Source organism: Mycetomoellerius zeteki, unplaced genomic scaffold, assembly GCF_001594055.1.
Source record: "Mycetomoellerius zeteki isolate Tzet28-1 unplaced genomic scaffold, Tzet1.0 scaffold138, whole genome shotgun sequence".
NCBI classification, from domain to species: Eukaryota; Metazoa; Arthropoda; class Insecta; order Hymenoptera; family Formicidae; genus Mycetomoellerius; species Mycetomoellerius zeteki.
The window spans coordinates 513,750-532,623 of NW_017256319.1; the positions used below are offsets into that span (position 1 = coordinate 513,750).

General features: G+C 37.1%; 1 protein-coding gene across 1 annotated transcript in view; it reads right to left on the minus strand.

Moving 5' to 3' along the window:
* Positions 1-17,241, minus strand: part of salm (spalt major) — an 84,600-nt gene extending 67,359 nt beyond the window's left edge. Inside the window, 1 exon segment of the mRNA XM_018462317.1 lies at positions 16,552-17,241. Coding sequence (XP_018317819.1) covers positions 16,552-16,657 — 106 coding nt within the window. The 5' untranslated portion in view covers positions 16,658-17,241.
* Positions 17,242-18,874: the final 1,633 nt, after the last annotated feature.

The window sequence follows — 18,874 nt, forward strand, 5'->3', positions numbered from 1 at the left end:
AACTTAAGAGAAAAACTTAAGATTGTTTGTTGTTTTACATTGAAAATGACCCGATCGGTGTCGAAACGTTTGTATGTATGTATGAAAGTTTATTAAATATTCTTTATGTTATAACTGGCTCGTAGCCATTCTTTTAACTATTGATTTTTTCTGATTGAGCTATATTGATAATTAAATAAATAGTGTTTTTTTGTAAATTTTGATCTCCTGGATACGATAAAATTATTAAAAAGTGGAGTTTGGAAATTGAGCACAAACATGATGTATTTATTTCAATATGCTTACTTAATTTTCGAGGTGTTCGCCAAACGCTACAAACTTTTTAATAACTTTATCATATCGTAGGAGGTTAAAGGCTATAAAAATACTATTTCTTTTACTTTTTAAGCAAAAATTCTTTTTTGGAGGATGTTAAAAAAGAGCTGATTTTTGGTTAAAAAGATGCAAGTAAAAGAAATACTGTTGTTCCTGGATAAGATAAACTATAAAAAGTTCGTGGCATTTGGGGAACGCCTCGAAAATTGAACAAAAACACTATTCCTTATACCTTTTTGAACAGTCGGTTCTTTTTTTAACATCCTCCTTTCAATGTAATAAAATATAATATTTGTGGCTGCAAGAATACATCCAATACAAGTAAATTATAATAACTATGTTAGAGTCCACAGTTGCTCGCGCGTAAATTATGTATTCATAACGCGATAAGATACAATTCGCAACTAGAAGAGAACTCAAATCTAAAGTCGGAACGTTTACGCTTATTTTATCTTCGTTTGATAAGTACATTCCAATTAGTTGCAAATAGTATCTTATCACATTATGAATACATAATTTACGCATCAACAACCATGGAGGCTCACATATGTATTCAACGCAATTTTAAGGAACTTTCATGAGCAGCAAAAAGATGTCACATTTTTTTCATGTTTCAATTATGATTTTATTACAAATTTATATCACTCTTTTGCACAATAATAGATACTAAATTTACTATACAGGGTATGTCAAAACTGACGATAAATATTTTGAAGACAAATTCTTTGTAACATTTTAAGACGAAAAATCTGAACGAAGACATCGAAGCTATAGTTCAAATGGGAAGAGTTTAAAAATTACTTTAATAGAATGACTACAATTTCGCGCGCTCAGAGATGGCAAAATGATCAGTGTGAAGGTATTTCCATGCATTTTATGCTATTAACAATAACAAAATTTAGCACCTTCACTGAGTGCGCGAAATTTTAGCCCCATCATTCGTAATTTCTCTTCCCATTAAAAACTATCATAACCCCGACATTTCTGTATTAGACTTTTCATCTTAAAATATTATAAAAGAATCTATCTAGAAAATATATATTTACCGTCAGTTTTGGGACACCCTGTATATTGTTCTTAGATCTACACAAGAGTGTTAGTACATACACTTATTGTTAGACAATAATGACAGTTTTGCGATTTTGCAAAAATTCGATACTACTTTAATTTGCTTTCTGACACAGAAAGAAAATATTTTGGCGCAAACTATGAAAGTTAAGATGACACTTCAAGCATATGGGTGAAATAATAGTGCAAGAGGGGGAGGAGTGATGCCGACGCTGCGACGGTGCGGCGCGTGCCACCGCTGGCGATTAAGTTCTCACGAGAACCCAAGGAGATACATATAGCGGTTGTACATAATGGGTACATAGTGTGTACATGGAAGAAGTGACGAGAGAAGGCGTCGGTTGGCAATAAGCCCGCGGGGCCGCTTGGGTTTCGGTATGGTGCTGGTTGTTAAGTAAATAGGGTATCCTCGCATTTTCGGTGGCGTCGCTCGCTCACGATGGTGATGACGGCTGATAACCCTTTCGCCCCCGCGCGCCAAATAATATGACCCTCTTAAACGACGGCTTTTGATGTGTCGTCGCTTCGACGCACATTTTACGAATGATAGTAGTCTACGCGGCCAATTTCAGTCCCCCGCTCCGCAATCGACACCCCGAGTGCGAGTCTCTCCTACATCTACCCTCTGTTCCTACCCCCGAAGATATCCACTCAACCTTCTCCGCATCCAAATTAATCTAACTGGCGAACGTCATAATCATCATCCCTGCCTTTCACGCCATTTCGCGCCATTTCGCGCCTTTCATGTTACTCGGATCAAATCTTGCCAACCGTGATTATTATTCGTTCAACGATTATATCGTTCATTTGTTACAACGACATAATTAAAAAATTGTTATTTTGAAATTGCTTACAGAAAAAGAACGGAGAAACAATAAAAAGAAGAAGAAACATACTTTGATAGAATGTATTTTTATTCCTCTACAATCAATTATCGCACCAAAATTGCATTTCAAAAATAATATTATAAAATGATTCAAAACTTTCAAAATGCATTTTCTAAAGACCTTTGTTTTTTGAGTTGTGTCGCTGTTGTGGCAAATAAGCGATATGCGCTATGTATTAATTTTACTTACAATTAGTTGTATTAGGCACAGATTTTTGTTGTATCTTGAAGATACTAACTGTAGGAATCACTGACTTTCTATATTATTGTATATTGCGGAACGGTTATAATTAAAAGTACATATATTATCATCATATAGTTTACATATAAAAAATTAACTACTATATAATAACCGGTTTGGCAACATGCGACTTTTTTACTTGTTAATCTTCATTACCAATCATCTAAAAATATATATGTGATAATTCTTGAAAGCTGTAATAAAGGTTGATATATAATTTGAGAAAAGCGAGTTTACGTAAATATTCATTCAATTTACGGAGCTATGTTTAGTTATAAGTTCTTCGCTATTAAGCAAAAATTTGAAACTCCATTCTCTGTACAATCAGAACTTAATTTGGCAGCGATTCAATTGGGCGTCTTGCCCTTCACCTATGCCAATAAACGATGTACGCGAAGTTGGTTTCTCTATCTCTTTGAATTTTATCATTTAGCGTGCGAAATATTATATCGTATAATGTAATCGATTAAATCGATTAAAAAAAAACGTTTTTAAAAATCATAATCAAAGATCCATGCTAAATACTTATAAATACCTTCGAAGATTATATGTATAAGTTGATTTAAATATATGTATATTTCTACATATTTAAAAGAGAGGAAAAGAAATATTCAGAATTTCAACATATAACAAATGATTAAAATATGATATGACTAGAATATATTTTTCTTAAAGATTATGCAATTGTTTCGTTTGTAAAATATTGCGGGCGACTATAAATACTGGTATTAGATTTTGCGCATAATTACTGAACGATTACTGAATAAAAATTATAATTAAGAATCTCATTGAAAGATCTCTTTTAACAAAAAAGAATATGGTACGTACATTAGAATTAGCAATTCATAATCCCAGGCGTATCAACTTACATGCGATACTATATATAATGGCATAATAAATCAAAATAATACATTTTTTAAAAGCATTTAAATCGTATGAAAATCAATTTCCGGCCTTTATTTAAAAATACAAACCCTAAGTCCAAATAATTTTACATAATATACGTATATAATTTTGAATATTGTGCATTTATTGTTTATGCTTCTTCTATTCTTATTATAGTGAACAAATTATGTAAACGTAATGCATTGTCCAATTTGTATAATTGCTTTAATTTGTATGATAAAGGAAAAAATTTTAAAATTATCCGTTAATTTAAACAAATTCATTTATAACATAAATTAGAGAATATGTCAAATGTCAGAGAAATATATGAGAATGTATTCCCCTCTACCAAAGAGATGCGGTGAAATGAAATTGTTACGAAGATTATTTGTAGTATTCCTCAACAATTCCTTTACTGTAAAAAGCGTGGCTAAATTATAGTCGTTGATTTAACTTATAGTATTTACGGGAATAGTTGTTCCACAAGCTATTCAAGCTTCGATCCGAGAATGCTGTTTCTCGTTACGTACGAGCGCAGAGAGTTTTGGAATTAGCGACAGTCGTGCGCGCGGTAATTCCTGTCCTGTTCGTAAAGTGTATTTTATTACGGCAACGTCTCGCATCAGGACGATTCGATGTTACGCGATACGCAGCAATTAAATACAGGAATATTTTGCATGACGTAATTTTCTCCGTAATGTGATGCGACTAGATCCAAAGATACTATGTCTTGAGGTAGGTTAGGTAATGTTAAGACTATGAAGCAGCAGCGGGTTCCATAATTTATGACAATATTATGCATATTCTACGTATTTATTCACGTCTGCAATTTTAATATTTTTTCATCATCATTATAATAGTAGTAGTACATCGAAAAAGCATATAAATAATATTATAATAAACTAATTGCATGATATTTTTGTGCTGACAGGCGAAAAAGATAATATATTATAATTATTTAAAATAATATCCATTGCAGATATCTAGATATAAAAATAAGATTATCTTGTTTATTAATTATAAATATGAATGATTATTGTTAGATTGAATAGAACATTTGTTCGTCTTCATTCGAGTAAACAGTCTTTTCAATAACATTATTTCATCTACTACATATGTAGATTTTTTTTTTCCTGGAAGGAAACTGTTTTAAGTAATGCTTTTTTGAAAGGCAAAGATATCAAAAGAAAAAAACAGACACAATAGAATGACTTCGAAAATCAGAAAATTCGACTTAGTAAGCGATTTTTATAGTAAATGAACAAACTCTTTCGTTCTAAATACTTCTCGATTAATTCAGCAAACGGTATCAGATAAAATTAGTACTGTAACTGTTTACGGGATAAGTTCATGGGTTAATCTTAGTTGATCTCTCGCTAATCAGCCAACGATATCGATGGACAGGTGAAAGAAAATCGCGTCAAAACGCATATGAAAGCGCGACGTTGGAATGCAAAAACGTGATTGGCCAACATAAGTATGTGAGTGCTCGTCTAAAATATTGGTCGGATTCTTGGCCGCACTCCTATGTCCGTCGCCCCACACATCTCGATATTCCACCTTCTGAAAAGGTAGATGAGAGACTTTCTTTTTGCTCGCTCGGAGGACAGACCCGCATGCAATCGAGAATGAACGTTTCCGCTCACGCATCAGACAATATTTTTTCATCTTTCACTCGTGAATTAATTTAAATAATTGGTTACTAAAATACCTTATTGTGAAAAGAGGAAATTGTAAAATCAGTTTGTTACGTAACATGAGGTTATTTTTAAAAAGTATTCATGAAAAATGTAAAATAACAGGAAGCTAATTAGCCAGACTTTAGAATTGCTATCAACTTGCAAAATGACCTACATTATTTCGATGAATAGAAGGGATTAAATGAATTTTTTAATAATCAATCATCTATATTTCTTTGACTATTCAGTTTTCAGATTTGTCTTTTTATAGATCTCTTCAATATTAAATTTCTTTTTCGTTCAAGTTTTTGATGCTTCTATTTTCTCACATTATGCTCCATAATTTAATTAGAAACCGTAAATTATCCGACACGCATTAAACTTTTATAAATTCAGCAAAACGAATCGAAACGCTCCATCATATGCTTTTCTAAAAGGATAATCAGTTTTGAGTATTAATAATTCACGCCTCGTTATCATAAATTACATACTGTTTCTTATTACTACGTCGGTAAGTGATATATTTTGAATGCGAATACTATTCTTGTACGATAATAAACTGATTTTCGTTAATTCGATTTGCGCGAATTATTGTGTAACATCACGCCGAAATTATTCGTCCTGCTTATAAGTTCAAGGCAACGTGTCACCTGCGTCGTTAAAATTTCGTCCATACCCGTCAGACTTGTCGCATTTTATGAATAATTCACATTACCCAGCCGTTATTTTTAATAACCAGCCGTCGTTCGTTGTCCTTGAAACTTTTTGGTCAGATCAATGCGATCGATATATGTTCCATCGACTCAGGGTCAGTCACACAGTGTTGCTCAAAAATGTCAAAATATAATTATATATTTCGTGGTTTAGAGTAGCCATTTCAGAATCATCCATAAATTTAACTACTACGCTGTGAATTGAAACAAATGTTATACAATATTAATGTATATTTGATATAGATGATAATATTTGTCTTCATTAATATATTAGTAATAACGCACAACACACACACGCGCGCGCGCGCAACAAAAAATGAATTCGTTTCAAGATATTACTATGTTCTGCGCAATTGCACGAATTTAAAATGCATGATAAATATTTGTGACACTGAGAAAAAATATAGGTACTAAATTTTAATAAATATTTCGAATAGTATACTATAGCTGAATATTTATTAAATGTAAACATATATTTATTTAGTATAATTAAAGACATTTAATTTGCGAACTATGCTGTTTCAATTTAATTTAATAAGACTCTAATGCCATGAAGCGATGCTGAGGTATATTATTTCCAATTATAGATTAATTGTAGAAAACTAATTGTAAGTAAAGTCGAAACGTTGTAAATCTCTTTTATAATTCATCGTTTTATTGTATGTAAAAATAAAAATTCATATAAATTAAAAATTATCCAGTATTGATTCATTATTAGCTATTATTCTTTTCAATTTATCAGTAATTTAACTATATTGTTAGAAATTAAATGAACAATGATAACTCAATGTCTTGAATTAAATAATATTTTGTTATTTTTAATTTCTATATGTGTCAAATATAAATCAATCCTTTTTTTTATAGTTACAGTTTCAAAGTGAACAATGTTCGTATTAATGTATACATTTAATAAATAATAAATTAAATTTGAGTCAAATTTAATATATTTTTTTGAGTTAAATTTAAACTCCACTGTGTTTTAATTACATTAACGATATATTGAGTAGGAGCAGTGGCGACCTACAAAAATGATAAAAATAATTTAAGTTTACAATAGTAACTTGACATTATAAATTTAACTGTGTATTATTTCTTCTTAGTAAATATTTATTTACCGTAAGGAAATGTTGAGTTAGTATTATTTAAATAAATATTTATTAAAATTTAGTATATTTTTTTCTCAGTGCATCTATACAATATATTTATCGTCTGCTATGCAGGTAATACGTTACTATGCGAGATTTCAGTTATAGTTACGAGATCGCTAATTCGATCTCGATAGGCGCGAGAAAGTCCAAGAAAGTGAGGATTTCTCGAGAGTCTACGTCCTCATCGTAGACGCTCGTTTAATGGTGATGCCAGATACTGTTCCGGTCTCATCCCGATCAATTTGTTCGTGAAAATCTACTCGTCTGAAATCCTTGGACACAAGCTGACAGTACGTATCAATGCGATGAGAAAGCAAAAGGAAAGGCGCAGAGGGAAGGAAAAAGAAAGAGATGGAAAAAGGAAGAGAATGGAGGATAACCACGTCGAGGAAAGAAGGCGAGCATTGGAATCTTTTTGAGGAATTACGGTTACGACGCGCCGATCACCTGGATCCGATCTCTCTTCGGATCTCACGAGATTCGGTACTGTACGAATCGTGAGAGAAGAACGATGATGTCCCGATGAGAAAAAGAAAGAAGCCGAGGAGGATCCGGTAGAAGCAGAGAGGAGTAGAGAGGGAGATAGCTTCAAGACGGAGAACACCGGGTGGAAATGAGGAGATGAGAGACGAAGACGGACGCGTTGGTAGTGGGATTTACGCAGCGGTCGGTGCTCTTTGACGCCAACGTGGAATCGTCGCCTGGCATCGTCCACAGGTAGGAGCAAAAAGGGGAACTGAATATGACCCGTCATAGGGGATTGCATTAAGCCGCCTTCGCGGCTCGCCACTCGATAATTGGCGACCTTCGCCTCTTCCGCGAAGGAATGCTCACCAGGTTTTGCGCGAAGGACGTGCAAAAGAAGCGCCCTCCGCGCTATACAGCCCCGCTCTTTACAGCAAGGGCACGCGGACTGAACTGGACCGAATCGCACCAGGTAGAGTCGCACCGGGTCGGTCGCCGGGAAAGAGAATGGCGGTACAGCCGTGACATAATGCTGATGGAAGAAACGAAATGACGAAACGCGCGCGCAATGCGGGGCATCAATATAAATAATATTACGCGGTAATTGTTCAACGCGAGGCGAGGGCTCGTCGGTAACATGCAAGGTGCCGCCTTACTGCCGCACGGAATTCGAATTGCAGCTTCACCACCACACGTTTCACCTTCCACTCCGGGATAAAGTACGTTCCATCGTCGTGCCAGCGACCAGTCTCTGTATCTTGTCGCGAAATCGACTTTATGACAATTGGCATAAAACAATGCGCCGATATATCAACGTAACAACTTTGATCTGTTTATAATCACATCGTGATTTAATCCTGATTGAAAAAAGATATTTTGTTGACAGTTTTATTACGTATATGTATAAATACGTTGCTTCATATTGGATTCTTATATTTATCTTTTTGTCGTTTATTTTATTATTGATGTAATTATTTTATTTTATAATTTATTTTATAATTTTATTATTATTTGATATTATTTATTATTTACCTTATGTGTTGACTAATATTGCGGTATAAATATTTAGGCAGTATTAGGATACAATATCAAGACTAATATTGTCGTAATGATAATAATAGTTTCCACACAATGTGCAGATTGTGAATGACAATCCTCGAATCTCAATAGTTGTCGTGGTGAGATTTTGTCCTCCCTCTTTTTACTCTCGTCTTCCTTGCTCCGTCTGCGAATGAGAAGACGACATTTCGAACGTCCAGTGTCGGACCAACTCGCGATCAATTTTTCAGGTACACCCCGGTCATTCGCTTCTTGAGATTCTACGGAGAGAACGAGCATCGGCATTGTCTCTCGCGAGCGTTTCTCCTTTTTTTCTACCGATCGTCGGCGACAGAAGAAGACGAAGAGAGCAAAAAGGGGAGCCCGGCCCGAATGCACGCGTGCATGTGGAATCACGTGTGCGTGAGAAACACGCGCACGTACACTAAGATGTCTAATAGATTGGGGTTGGCAGACGGGACAGTCGCAGACACCCACGCGTTTCCCCGCATCCACGCGATGTCGACCAAAAATATTCACGCACGACGAAGGGCAAGAAACCGGTAAGTCAGCAACTATACTTTTTTCCTGCGGATTCTTCCATCTCGCTCTCTCTTTCTCACCATTCTCTACGGCAGAATTCTTAAAGCCTTTTACGATTCTGTCTCACTTTCGAATTTATCATGATGTGCACATCAGTTAATTACTTGAAATCAAAGATATTTGATAAATTCAAAAAATAATTAACTGTTTTTGCCTTTTTTCTGGATTTTATTATTCTATTTCGTGTGTGTGTGTGTGTGTGTGTGTGTGTGTGTATTTTATTTTATTTAAGAATGTGAAAGTATTTAAGAATGAATGCAATGTTTCTAAGATTTTAATTTTCAATTCATTTCAATGCATCTTTTGCTTGGACATATAATATGAGATACTTACTTAGAGACGTGTGCCAAAATTACTTAATCATACAACGAGTACGCAAATAGTAACAGACGAATAAGAGAATGACAGTGATTCAACTCAATAGCAAAGATAATTTTATTAGAATGGGATATGTGTTTCTATTTGTGTTATTTTGTCGTACATCTTCTTTCTGCCCCAATTGCTTCGTTATTTTCTGAAAAAAATATCGACCTCGATGTTTGAACAAGGATGTACAATATACCCGCTTATATAAAGTCACTTAATATACGAGAAAGATTTTTATTTTAAATCAGACGCGTCAGTATTTTTATACTTTTGCACTCCTGTGCGCAATGTATTTCTACCAGCTTTTTTTATCCAACATGCTTTGTCTCATTTTTTTACTATATAATTGAGGCTTTTATCGTGTTTGATTGACTTTCGAACTATTAAATTAATTTGAATATATAACGGTTAAATCATTAGTTAGTATTTGTTATAATTAGTATGTAGTTTGATAGGCACGACGAAGATCCATACGTTTCTACGTTATCATACGTTTTCTACCATTAACATTGTTTTTAAAACATGCATTTAAATAGATATGTCAGACGTTCATGCGATTCCGTGCATGCACGGGATGCCGACCGAAAATATTCATAGTGGCAACAGAAAAGAGACACGGTAACTCATTACGTCGCTTTTCTATGCCACTCTCTGGAAATCATTCTCGAATTCTTGGTTTTCACCTTGCCGTGCAAACAATGCTCGAACAATAGATAATTATTTATTTAGATGTAAAAAATGCAATGTGTAAATTGTAATGCGCTTTCACGAAAGCAAACAAATATTTATGAGCGATATCTGGCATGCGCGTAACAATTCTCAATTCTATGATTCTAACATTTATTTGCAAATTTCGGTAAACATGTTATAATTTATTTATGTGCAGTTATCAGTTTGAGAACAAGTTAATATAAACAGTGAGCGATTAATAATAAGCAAAACTGTTAAGACATGATAATCATGTCTCCTTGTACTGATACATGTAACATAGTAGATATTCGTGTCTAAATATTCATACATGACAAACGGTCAAGCGATAACACGTCAAACATTCTTTCTTCATATTCTTTTTGGTGACTTTGGCATTTTTATATCGTTCACATATTTTTTTCTACTCATTATTTCAATCGTGCTATCTTAGTGCTTTGGTTTTCTTCTCTCATTTCTGTCGGAATTGTCTAATATTTTACGATGCTCGATTTGCAAGAAAAATAATAAGTAATAGGCAGCGCTAAATAAACGCATACGCATTATGAACAGTCAGTATTTCCATATGAATAGAAATGTAAAAAATGTTTCCAAAGAAGTAATTTTAAACATTTTATCTATATCTATTTGTATTTGCGCTACCGTGATAATGTACAGATATGTCTCCTCATTGAAAAGCACGATGTTTATCTACATGTGTGTATATACGTCAAAGATGGACATGTTAAGCAGCATGGGCAATAAATAGTCATAAATGTTATTTCAATGAACCAATTCTTCTATGTCAAAATACTATTCGATATTTACGTATATTGTCCATTCTTACTAAGAAAGCCCGATGGGGAGCGAAGAGAGTATCGCAACCGATAAAGTGTTCCCGCAACGTTTGAGATAATTAACCGACGTCAGAACACCCTTAGACGCCGCTCTTGGTGCAATTTATCAAATCTATACGCGGATCACGAATATGAGACGCATATTTCATCGCGGACATATTTTTCGTTTACGTTCGTGACAAGCCGTAAGTAGCGGCTGTCTCGGAGACGATAAATCTCGCGACAGACCGTTTCCGTTTATTAGTATCTTATTGATGTTTTGGAGAATTAACTCGCGCGTATCAAATTATCGTCGGAATAGGCGTTATCTCGACTGTTTACGGAATGCATCGCGTGCGAGTTTCGCGCGCGCGAACGGTCTTTATACACACATAATTTCGGGGGACAAACGGCTGGCATAATGATGCCGAGCTTAAGAGCAATGCGCGCGCGCACATATTAGGATCTATTAATATGCAGTCGGTGCAAGTCAGACGGTTAGACGGTTCTTAGTTACTTGTCACACATTAGCTGCCGTCCGACGCGGCAGACAACTTCCCGTCCGTCGTCCTCACGACGGACACACACGACGAGACTTCTCTATTCGTCTGTCAACGATCTCCTTCACGTCAGCATATTCCACTGTTCACTGACAGCTTAAAGGGAAAACGGCTTTCAAAACGCACCACCCTGGATGATTCCATGATTCAAAAGACAGATCGCTGTATTAGAACATTCCCTTTGGTCTGTATGAGAAATGACACATCGTGCACGTCGTGCGAACACGCCGCGTAATCCGTGTAATTTTTATACACCTGTGAACGATATATAATCCTATCTGTCCAATGCGAGCTCTGGCGTTACTCCAATATCCTTAAGCTTCGTCCAATTCCCAAACGATCGTAACTTACGATCAAATATCTCCGCTTTCTTCGATATTACTTTGCGATGAAATATCATTTCTAATAATTCCCCCTCCCTCTTCCTTTACACAATCAGAAAATGTGGTGTGGTGGATTAAAAAAATCTTTTGTGATTATTATTTTAATCGCACATTTTAAATGTATTTTTTTAATGTCATATATTTAAAAAAGAAATATAATTTTAGAATGTATAATAGTATTTACACAAATGAGAATGATTAATAAATAATAAATTGTAAATCACACATTGTAGTCCATCGATAATGTGAGATATATTTCAATAAGTGCTTTGCATTATTAAAATAAATTTAAAATAATTTTTATTCTTTCCATTGTCTTTGCATCGTTTCATAATGATAACGCTTATTTTCGAGTTTAATTAATTAAGAGATTCTTATTGTTTATATTACGTCGCCTGAAAAAGACGTTGTTTCCTTATATATACCGATTATTGCGAAGAATATTACTAAGGTCTCGGTAGTCTAATGGCTTAGGACACCTCGTATGAAATACAAGAGATCCGGATTCGACTCTAACCAAGGTAATATTTTTCGCAATAAATTCATTTACAGTTTTTCAGCACATTAACATCTTGCTAATATGATGCCTGATTGTGCATAAAAAATTATTAAGAATTGCTTGCGCAGTTTGAAGGACCACAAATATGGTATATATGCAAGTACATATATAGTATGTATATAATTGAATTATTTAAAGATCTAGCTTCGACTGGTATAGGTCTCTAGTTTATCGATTATGTTAATTAATTACTTTTCTGATAATTTAATTCAAATAAATCGATATGATTATATTGGTTATACTTTCAAATAAACTGATATGATTTATTTATAAGTGAATATAAGAGAGAGAGAGAGAAGAAAAAAAAGAACCGAGGAAAGAGCTATGCTTTATTATTACATATCTATTTCTATCAGTTACTGAATTTTTAATATTTTTATTAAAAATGCAAAGGAGGTTAGTCTTATTTATATAAAATTTGTTATGAAGATGTCTAGATACATGTAGAATTATTTATTTTATGAAATTTTAATAAACATGATTTAAACGTCTTACTGAAATTCATGGCTGTATGAATATTTTTTACACCTACTGTAATTTTGTTTCTTTATATTAATCGCTTTATCTGTTTGATACAACGGTCCGTTGATACATTGGATGCTCATATTTTCGTAGTATGTATAACATTAAGATAACAGCAAAAGAAATGTAAATTGATTTGTGAATACTGCGTTTCAGACTTATGATTCATGAACGTTCGTTATGTCTCTTTGAAGACGAAGGCCGACTGTAATAAGAAGCCGTAATTTCCGAGTCTTGATCAGGAAATTATCTATGCTCAGTTACGATACGTAAAAATATTAAATATCATCAATGTTAGTAAATATCATTACTGTTTTAGTTACTAGACGTCAAGTATTAATTGATCATAATTTTAACATTATTGATGATATGGAGCATAAAATACGATAAATATATTAAAAAATCCAATTAACGTTTAGCTTTACTTATGACAGTATTTATAATGTAGGTATGAGATGAAAAAAATATTTGCAAATATTGGCGAAAGCAGAAAAAGACTTCAATTTGATATAATAATACAAAATATAAATAATATGGTTTTCATACAAAATAAAGAAATACGTATCCTTTAATTTTAAGAGAGTTTGCTCTCTAAAAAGTTTTTTCATTAAATTTTATGGAAACACATATTGCAATTATTTTGTCAAATAAAATAGTATTATAGATACTTACACATATACTATTTTATCTACCTTATATACTGTAGCTAAAGTTTCGTTTTTATATATTGTGTGATGTAGAAAAACTTTGACAATAAGTGAAGTTGATGACAGACTGAATATTTTTTAAATTTGTTATCGATTATCAATGTTTTCTTAAATCAGTGTTTACACTGTTATATACTGATTACTCATTTTATTTATATAGTCTAGACAGGCGCAGATAATTAAATATATTGACGTATTATATGATAATAAGAAAATTTGATATTTAATAAGCCATTAGATTTAATAAGCGGTAGTTTATCAAATCCTTCCGCTATATTAAATCAAGAAGAATCTGTTAGAGAAAATGTGACGAATTATAATTAGCGTATTATTTAGACAAATGTTGGTACATGACTAGACTTATCGTTACCACGATATCCGCAGACATTTTCGATTTTGCTTCTGACTCAGCAAGAAACCGGCCTGTCACGTACACGCGCCAGGAATGAGACGCGCTTTATGTTGTTTTCGAGATGTTCCAACTATTCAGAGAGTACAACAACAGGGAGGGAACTGTGCGGAAACTTACAATTGAAAAAGTTGGGCAAATTAAGACCACCCGTTCGGCGCCACCCGATATGGAAGCGTTATTGAAATTTCATTCGTCACGCGACTATACCGATATATTTTCCACGTATCTACGAAATATCGTTCTGAAAAATATTTTTCAGGGTTTCTCTACGAAATATCCGTTTTTATCGGCGAGGTTAAGCGTGTCCAGCATTAAACGTTTCCTGTTTAGACGTGATGTCTGCGAGTGGTACATGTACCAAATGGATACACGGATGTCAGGTACGTGGATTCAGTAAAACCAGGCGATTTATAGTAACGTGTTCTTATCCTCTTTCGTCTCTTCCCCGCGATTAGAGAAGTTCTGGTTATGTTTAATGGGAAAAATGTAAATGTTTCCGATAAAGTTTATGATCCCAGATAGAAATCACCACGCCTTAAATTATCTACGTTTGACAGTCCATATTGCGTAAGAATTTTCATTTCATTAAGAATTTTGTAGTATATATGTCACATAAAAATTAAATTTGATTTTGACACTTATAAATCTTTTAAATAGTTATTTTATTGTTTATATTTACTGACATATTTATTGTTTTAGAAAACAACACTGTTGCGTTAAGTCGCATATAAAAATCGTACACCGTCTTTTCAGTCTAAAAAGTTTCAGTACATTTTATAACATATTTTAATTTTATTGTTTAGATTATGATACAAAGCTTGAAATTAATGTTGTGTGTGTTGGAAAACACTGTAAGTTTATTAGCAAAAGTAATATGGTGTAAAGATCACTGAAGATCCAATCGCGAAGCGGCGTGTATTACAACCGAGCGATCTTCACGTAAAGTGTAATTCTCGTACGATTTAAGCGTACTCGAAAATGCGGCGAGAAGAGCTTACGGTCGAGGCATCGGGTAGCAAGATGGAAGCGTTTTATCGGCCGTTTCTTAGGCTCGCTTTGATGTTACGCCGAGACAAGTCCGTTTATCGAGGTGGATCCTTGAAGAGGTAAGCGCGCGTTTCAGCCCGACGGAAAGTGCTTGTGAATCGGGTTTCCAGTGCATTTAGTGGACCGACCGTATTATGGAGAATGCCGAATAGATTTTCGCATCTCATACCGCGTTTTGATGGCGTTAATTTATGAAATTCACCTCCGCCGCGTTTCTATGACCGGTATTCATAGTCGATTCTTATCTCTTTGAGACTGTCAAGTACAGTACTTATAAGACGTCGTAAGTTAATCAGAGACCGGTATTCATAGTCAGTTCTTATTTCAAGTAACGTCTTAAGATGCTAATACAGCCCTTTGATTCGTTCGTGACATCTTATGACTGTACTTAAGACTGTCTCAAATACAAGACTCGGCCAGAGGGCTGTATCAGCATCTTAAGACGGCATTACTTAAAACGATCTTAAAATAAGAATAGACTAAGGCGAATGAATACCGCCAAGGCGCCCAATAAGTCTCGTACTGCGTAATCGGCCTCGCGTCGCGTGCGGAGTAATTGTGCGAATCTTCCGCGAAATACCGTTACGGCGTCGATAAACGATAAATCCTCAGACGCAGCCCCGGGTAATCGTCGCTAGTGTTTTTCTCACGTATCAGACTAGTTCCAGCATCCTCGCTTGTGCTGCGCGCCGTATATCGTAAACCGTTACTATATCTCCGAGGCTTTCTTATCGCGTTATTGTTACTTCGAACTACCGGGTGAGTAGGGTAACTTTGGCTCGATACAGTTTGCTCTGAACTTGTATACGTGGGTCAGGAAAAGGACGAGTTTTAACTATAACTGTGTGGAAGGGAAACTGTGTTATTAATGTCTGACTAAACGTGGTTTTTATAGTTGAAAGAAATTTATTGTGTTGTACACACCGTGTACTTTTCTGGACATTGTTTTTTATATCGCTTTTTATATTTTATAGGAAACGTTTTAGGAAAAGTATTTTGTAAGAAGTTTTATTTTGTATTTTATAACAAAGATTATCACTCTTTTCATCATACATTGTGTTTTGAATCGTTTTATAAACACAGTAACGCACGATTCTCTCGCCTAATTTCAAGCGCTAGAATAGCATATATTTATATAATATATTTGATAGTTAAGTTTAATGTTTTGATCACGAAACGTATACGTGATTCAAGTACGGTCTCTAGCCAACATACTAAACTTTTCCAAGATAAATTTCTTTGGGTATCGTAGAGTTCGTTTTTCTATCTATCTCCCATCAGTCGTGTCTAATAGTTTCATCGCTTTCTTCGTATCGTTTGCGAATGTATTCGAAAGCAATTCGATCTGAGCAGAGGGTAACTACTGTGTAACATTCCAAACGAGGATAATCTCTCTTATCCAGACAAATCCTTCGGAAAAGAGTCACTTACGGATATTGCCCGCGACAGTTCCAATGGGATTGGTCAACAGAGGCCTCTGGACAAGATCCTCCTCGAGATGAGCACGACTCGGTCGGGCCTGCTTTCTCCGTGACATCCCTCCGACTCGGTTGAAATCAGTTCGCCGCACTCCTCGTCGCTCTCGCACTCTGTCGAAGAGACAGTCGTCGTTCGCCGACGCGACGGTTTGGATCGGGTCGGTTGGAACGACCGCCGTTGCACTCGTTCTTGTGGATCCTCCTCTTTCTCTTCCTCCTCCTCCTCCGCCTCCTCCTCCTCCTTCTCGGAATCCCGACGAAAAACAGACGGATGCGTGGTCAGTCTAGACGTCGCCGACGGGACAACGGCGGTTGACGACGTCGTTGCAGCGTCGAGGATGCGAACCGCATGTCTCCCTCTTGTCTCTTTCCTTCTTCGTCTATCCCTATTTTAATTCTGTGCGACAACCGGAGCCGAGAAAAACCCAACGATCGTTATTCGCGTATCTCACCATCGGCACTAACTATCTAGGGGAGACGCATCTCCCCACGAACCGTAGCGACGCACTTCGCGAAACGTTTCATACATGGATCGTCGCCAAAGGAGAGTTACTCCTCGCCCGCCGGCCGGTGAGCGTGTCAACTCGGCCAGTAATCCATAGAGGCTAACGCACCGATCCCCTAACCCATCCCCCACCAAATGCGCGCGGACGGGTAGCGATTTTTTTTCCTGCAAAATCCTGCCGAAGGAACCTGGAGTTGATGACGTTTCGCGCACCGAGATAGTGACTCTTGTCTCACTGACGATACCTGGATGCTTCTCCAGGCGATTCGCACGTGGCCAAAATCCTCCCTTTCTCTCGTTGTTCCGAAAAGTCCTTCGCTGCTTCGAAACGAATCGTCGTCCCACAGTTGGCCACTGTCTGCCTGGCTGGATGCTTTATCTCCTGCAGTTTTCGCGTACGAATCGCGACCACGCGATCGCTCACTACACACACTCGGTACTCACGTTATTATCGCTCGTCCGGCGTATCGCGACTGTTTGACAACGTGAGACCGGCGGCATTCCTGGCAAGCAGGTAGATGCTCGAGTTCGACCGTAATAATGCGTAACCGGGAAACAAGAGAGCGTACGCGCGTATGATACGTGGTGTACGTATGCACGATGTGTGTCCTATACACCACTGCTCACCCGGTACGCCGATATTACACGTGTGCGGTGACCGGCTCGGTTAACGACGGACTCGCGAGCGCGCGCGCGCGCGCGGACACACGAGCGTGGATACGTACACAGGGTGCGTTGTGTATGTGTGTATGCGTGCGTGTGCGTGTGTGTGTATGTGTGTGCGTGTGTGTGTGTGATCGCGTACGTGTACGCGTGCGTGTTTATGAGTCTATATCTCGCGCGAAATCCGCTGCTCTGAAACTTCAAGTCGGCCGGACGACGGACGAACCAGCTCTGGGCCTGACAACCAAACGCCCCTCTCCGCCGCCGGCGAGACACGAGCGCTGGTAGGGATAGAGGAGATATACCCTGCGCGCGCTTTCGCCCCCACCGTGGCAGTGCAAGCACCGTCGCTCTCCCCGCCATGGCTGGCTGTCCATCCGCTCCCTACTCCCGTCGCGCGCGACCCCACTCCCGCGACGTCGGGTGCGCAACCTCCTTCGTGATGCGCCCTTCTCCATGCGCCGCGCGCCGCGTCGCGTCGCGAATGTAGGGAGATCCACCCTTGGTGCACGAGAGCAAGTCGATCTCCACGCGTATTGTCGCACCGGGTTAACGCATGCACTTCCGCGCGATCGTTCCCGCGTGTATTAAATAACAAGTATCTTTTTAAAAGATGGAAACCCGGTCGATCTGGTTCGCCGATATATCGGTCCTCGCAGGTGTCTACGTGGTACGAGGGCTCAATTTTGGACGGCTTGTACCTAGATGAGTAGAGAGAGAAAAGGTAAGATGCGTTTTTCTGTCACGCGTCTTTTTCTCTGACCGACTTCTTGTCGATTTCGCGACCGCGACTCCAGGATCATAAGGGCCGCTCACTCGCGCGGCGAAGCGTGATCGAATGAGCCCTCGAAAGGGACGCGCGAGAGAAGAATCCTTTCGCGGGCTCTCTCCGCGCCTCGTTCGCTCCACCGTTGTGTATTCACTTCCCCTCGCTCCGATTCTCGTCCTCCTCTACCTGCACGATCCGTCTTTCTCTCGTGTCTTATTCCCCTTCCGGCGGATGCTCGATATCCCCACCGTTTGGCCGCGGGACCGCGAGGCGTGGCCTGTCCCGGAGGAGTGCCCGCCTCCTTATGCATTATTATAGCGAGCCACTCGTGTCTCTATG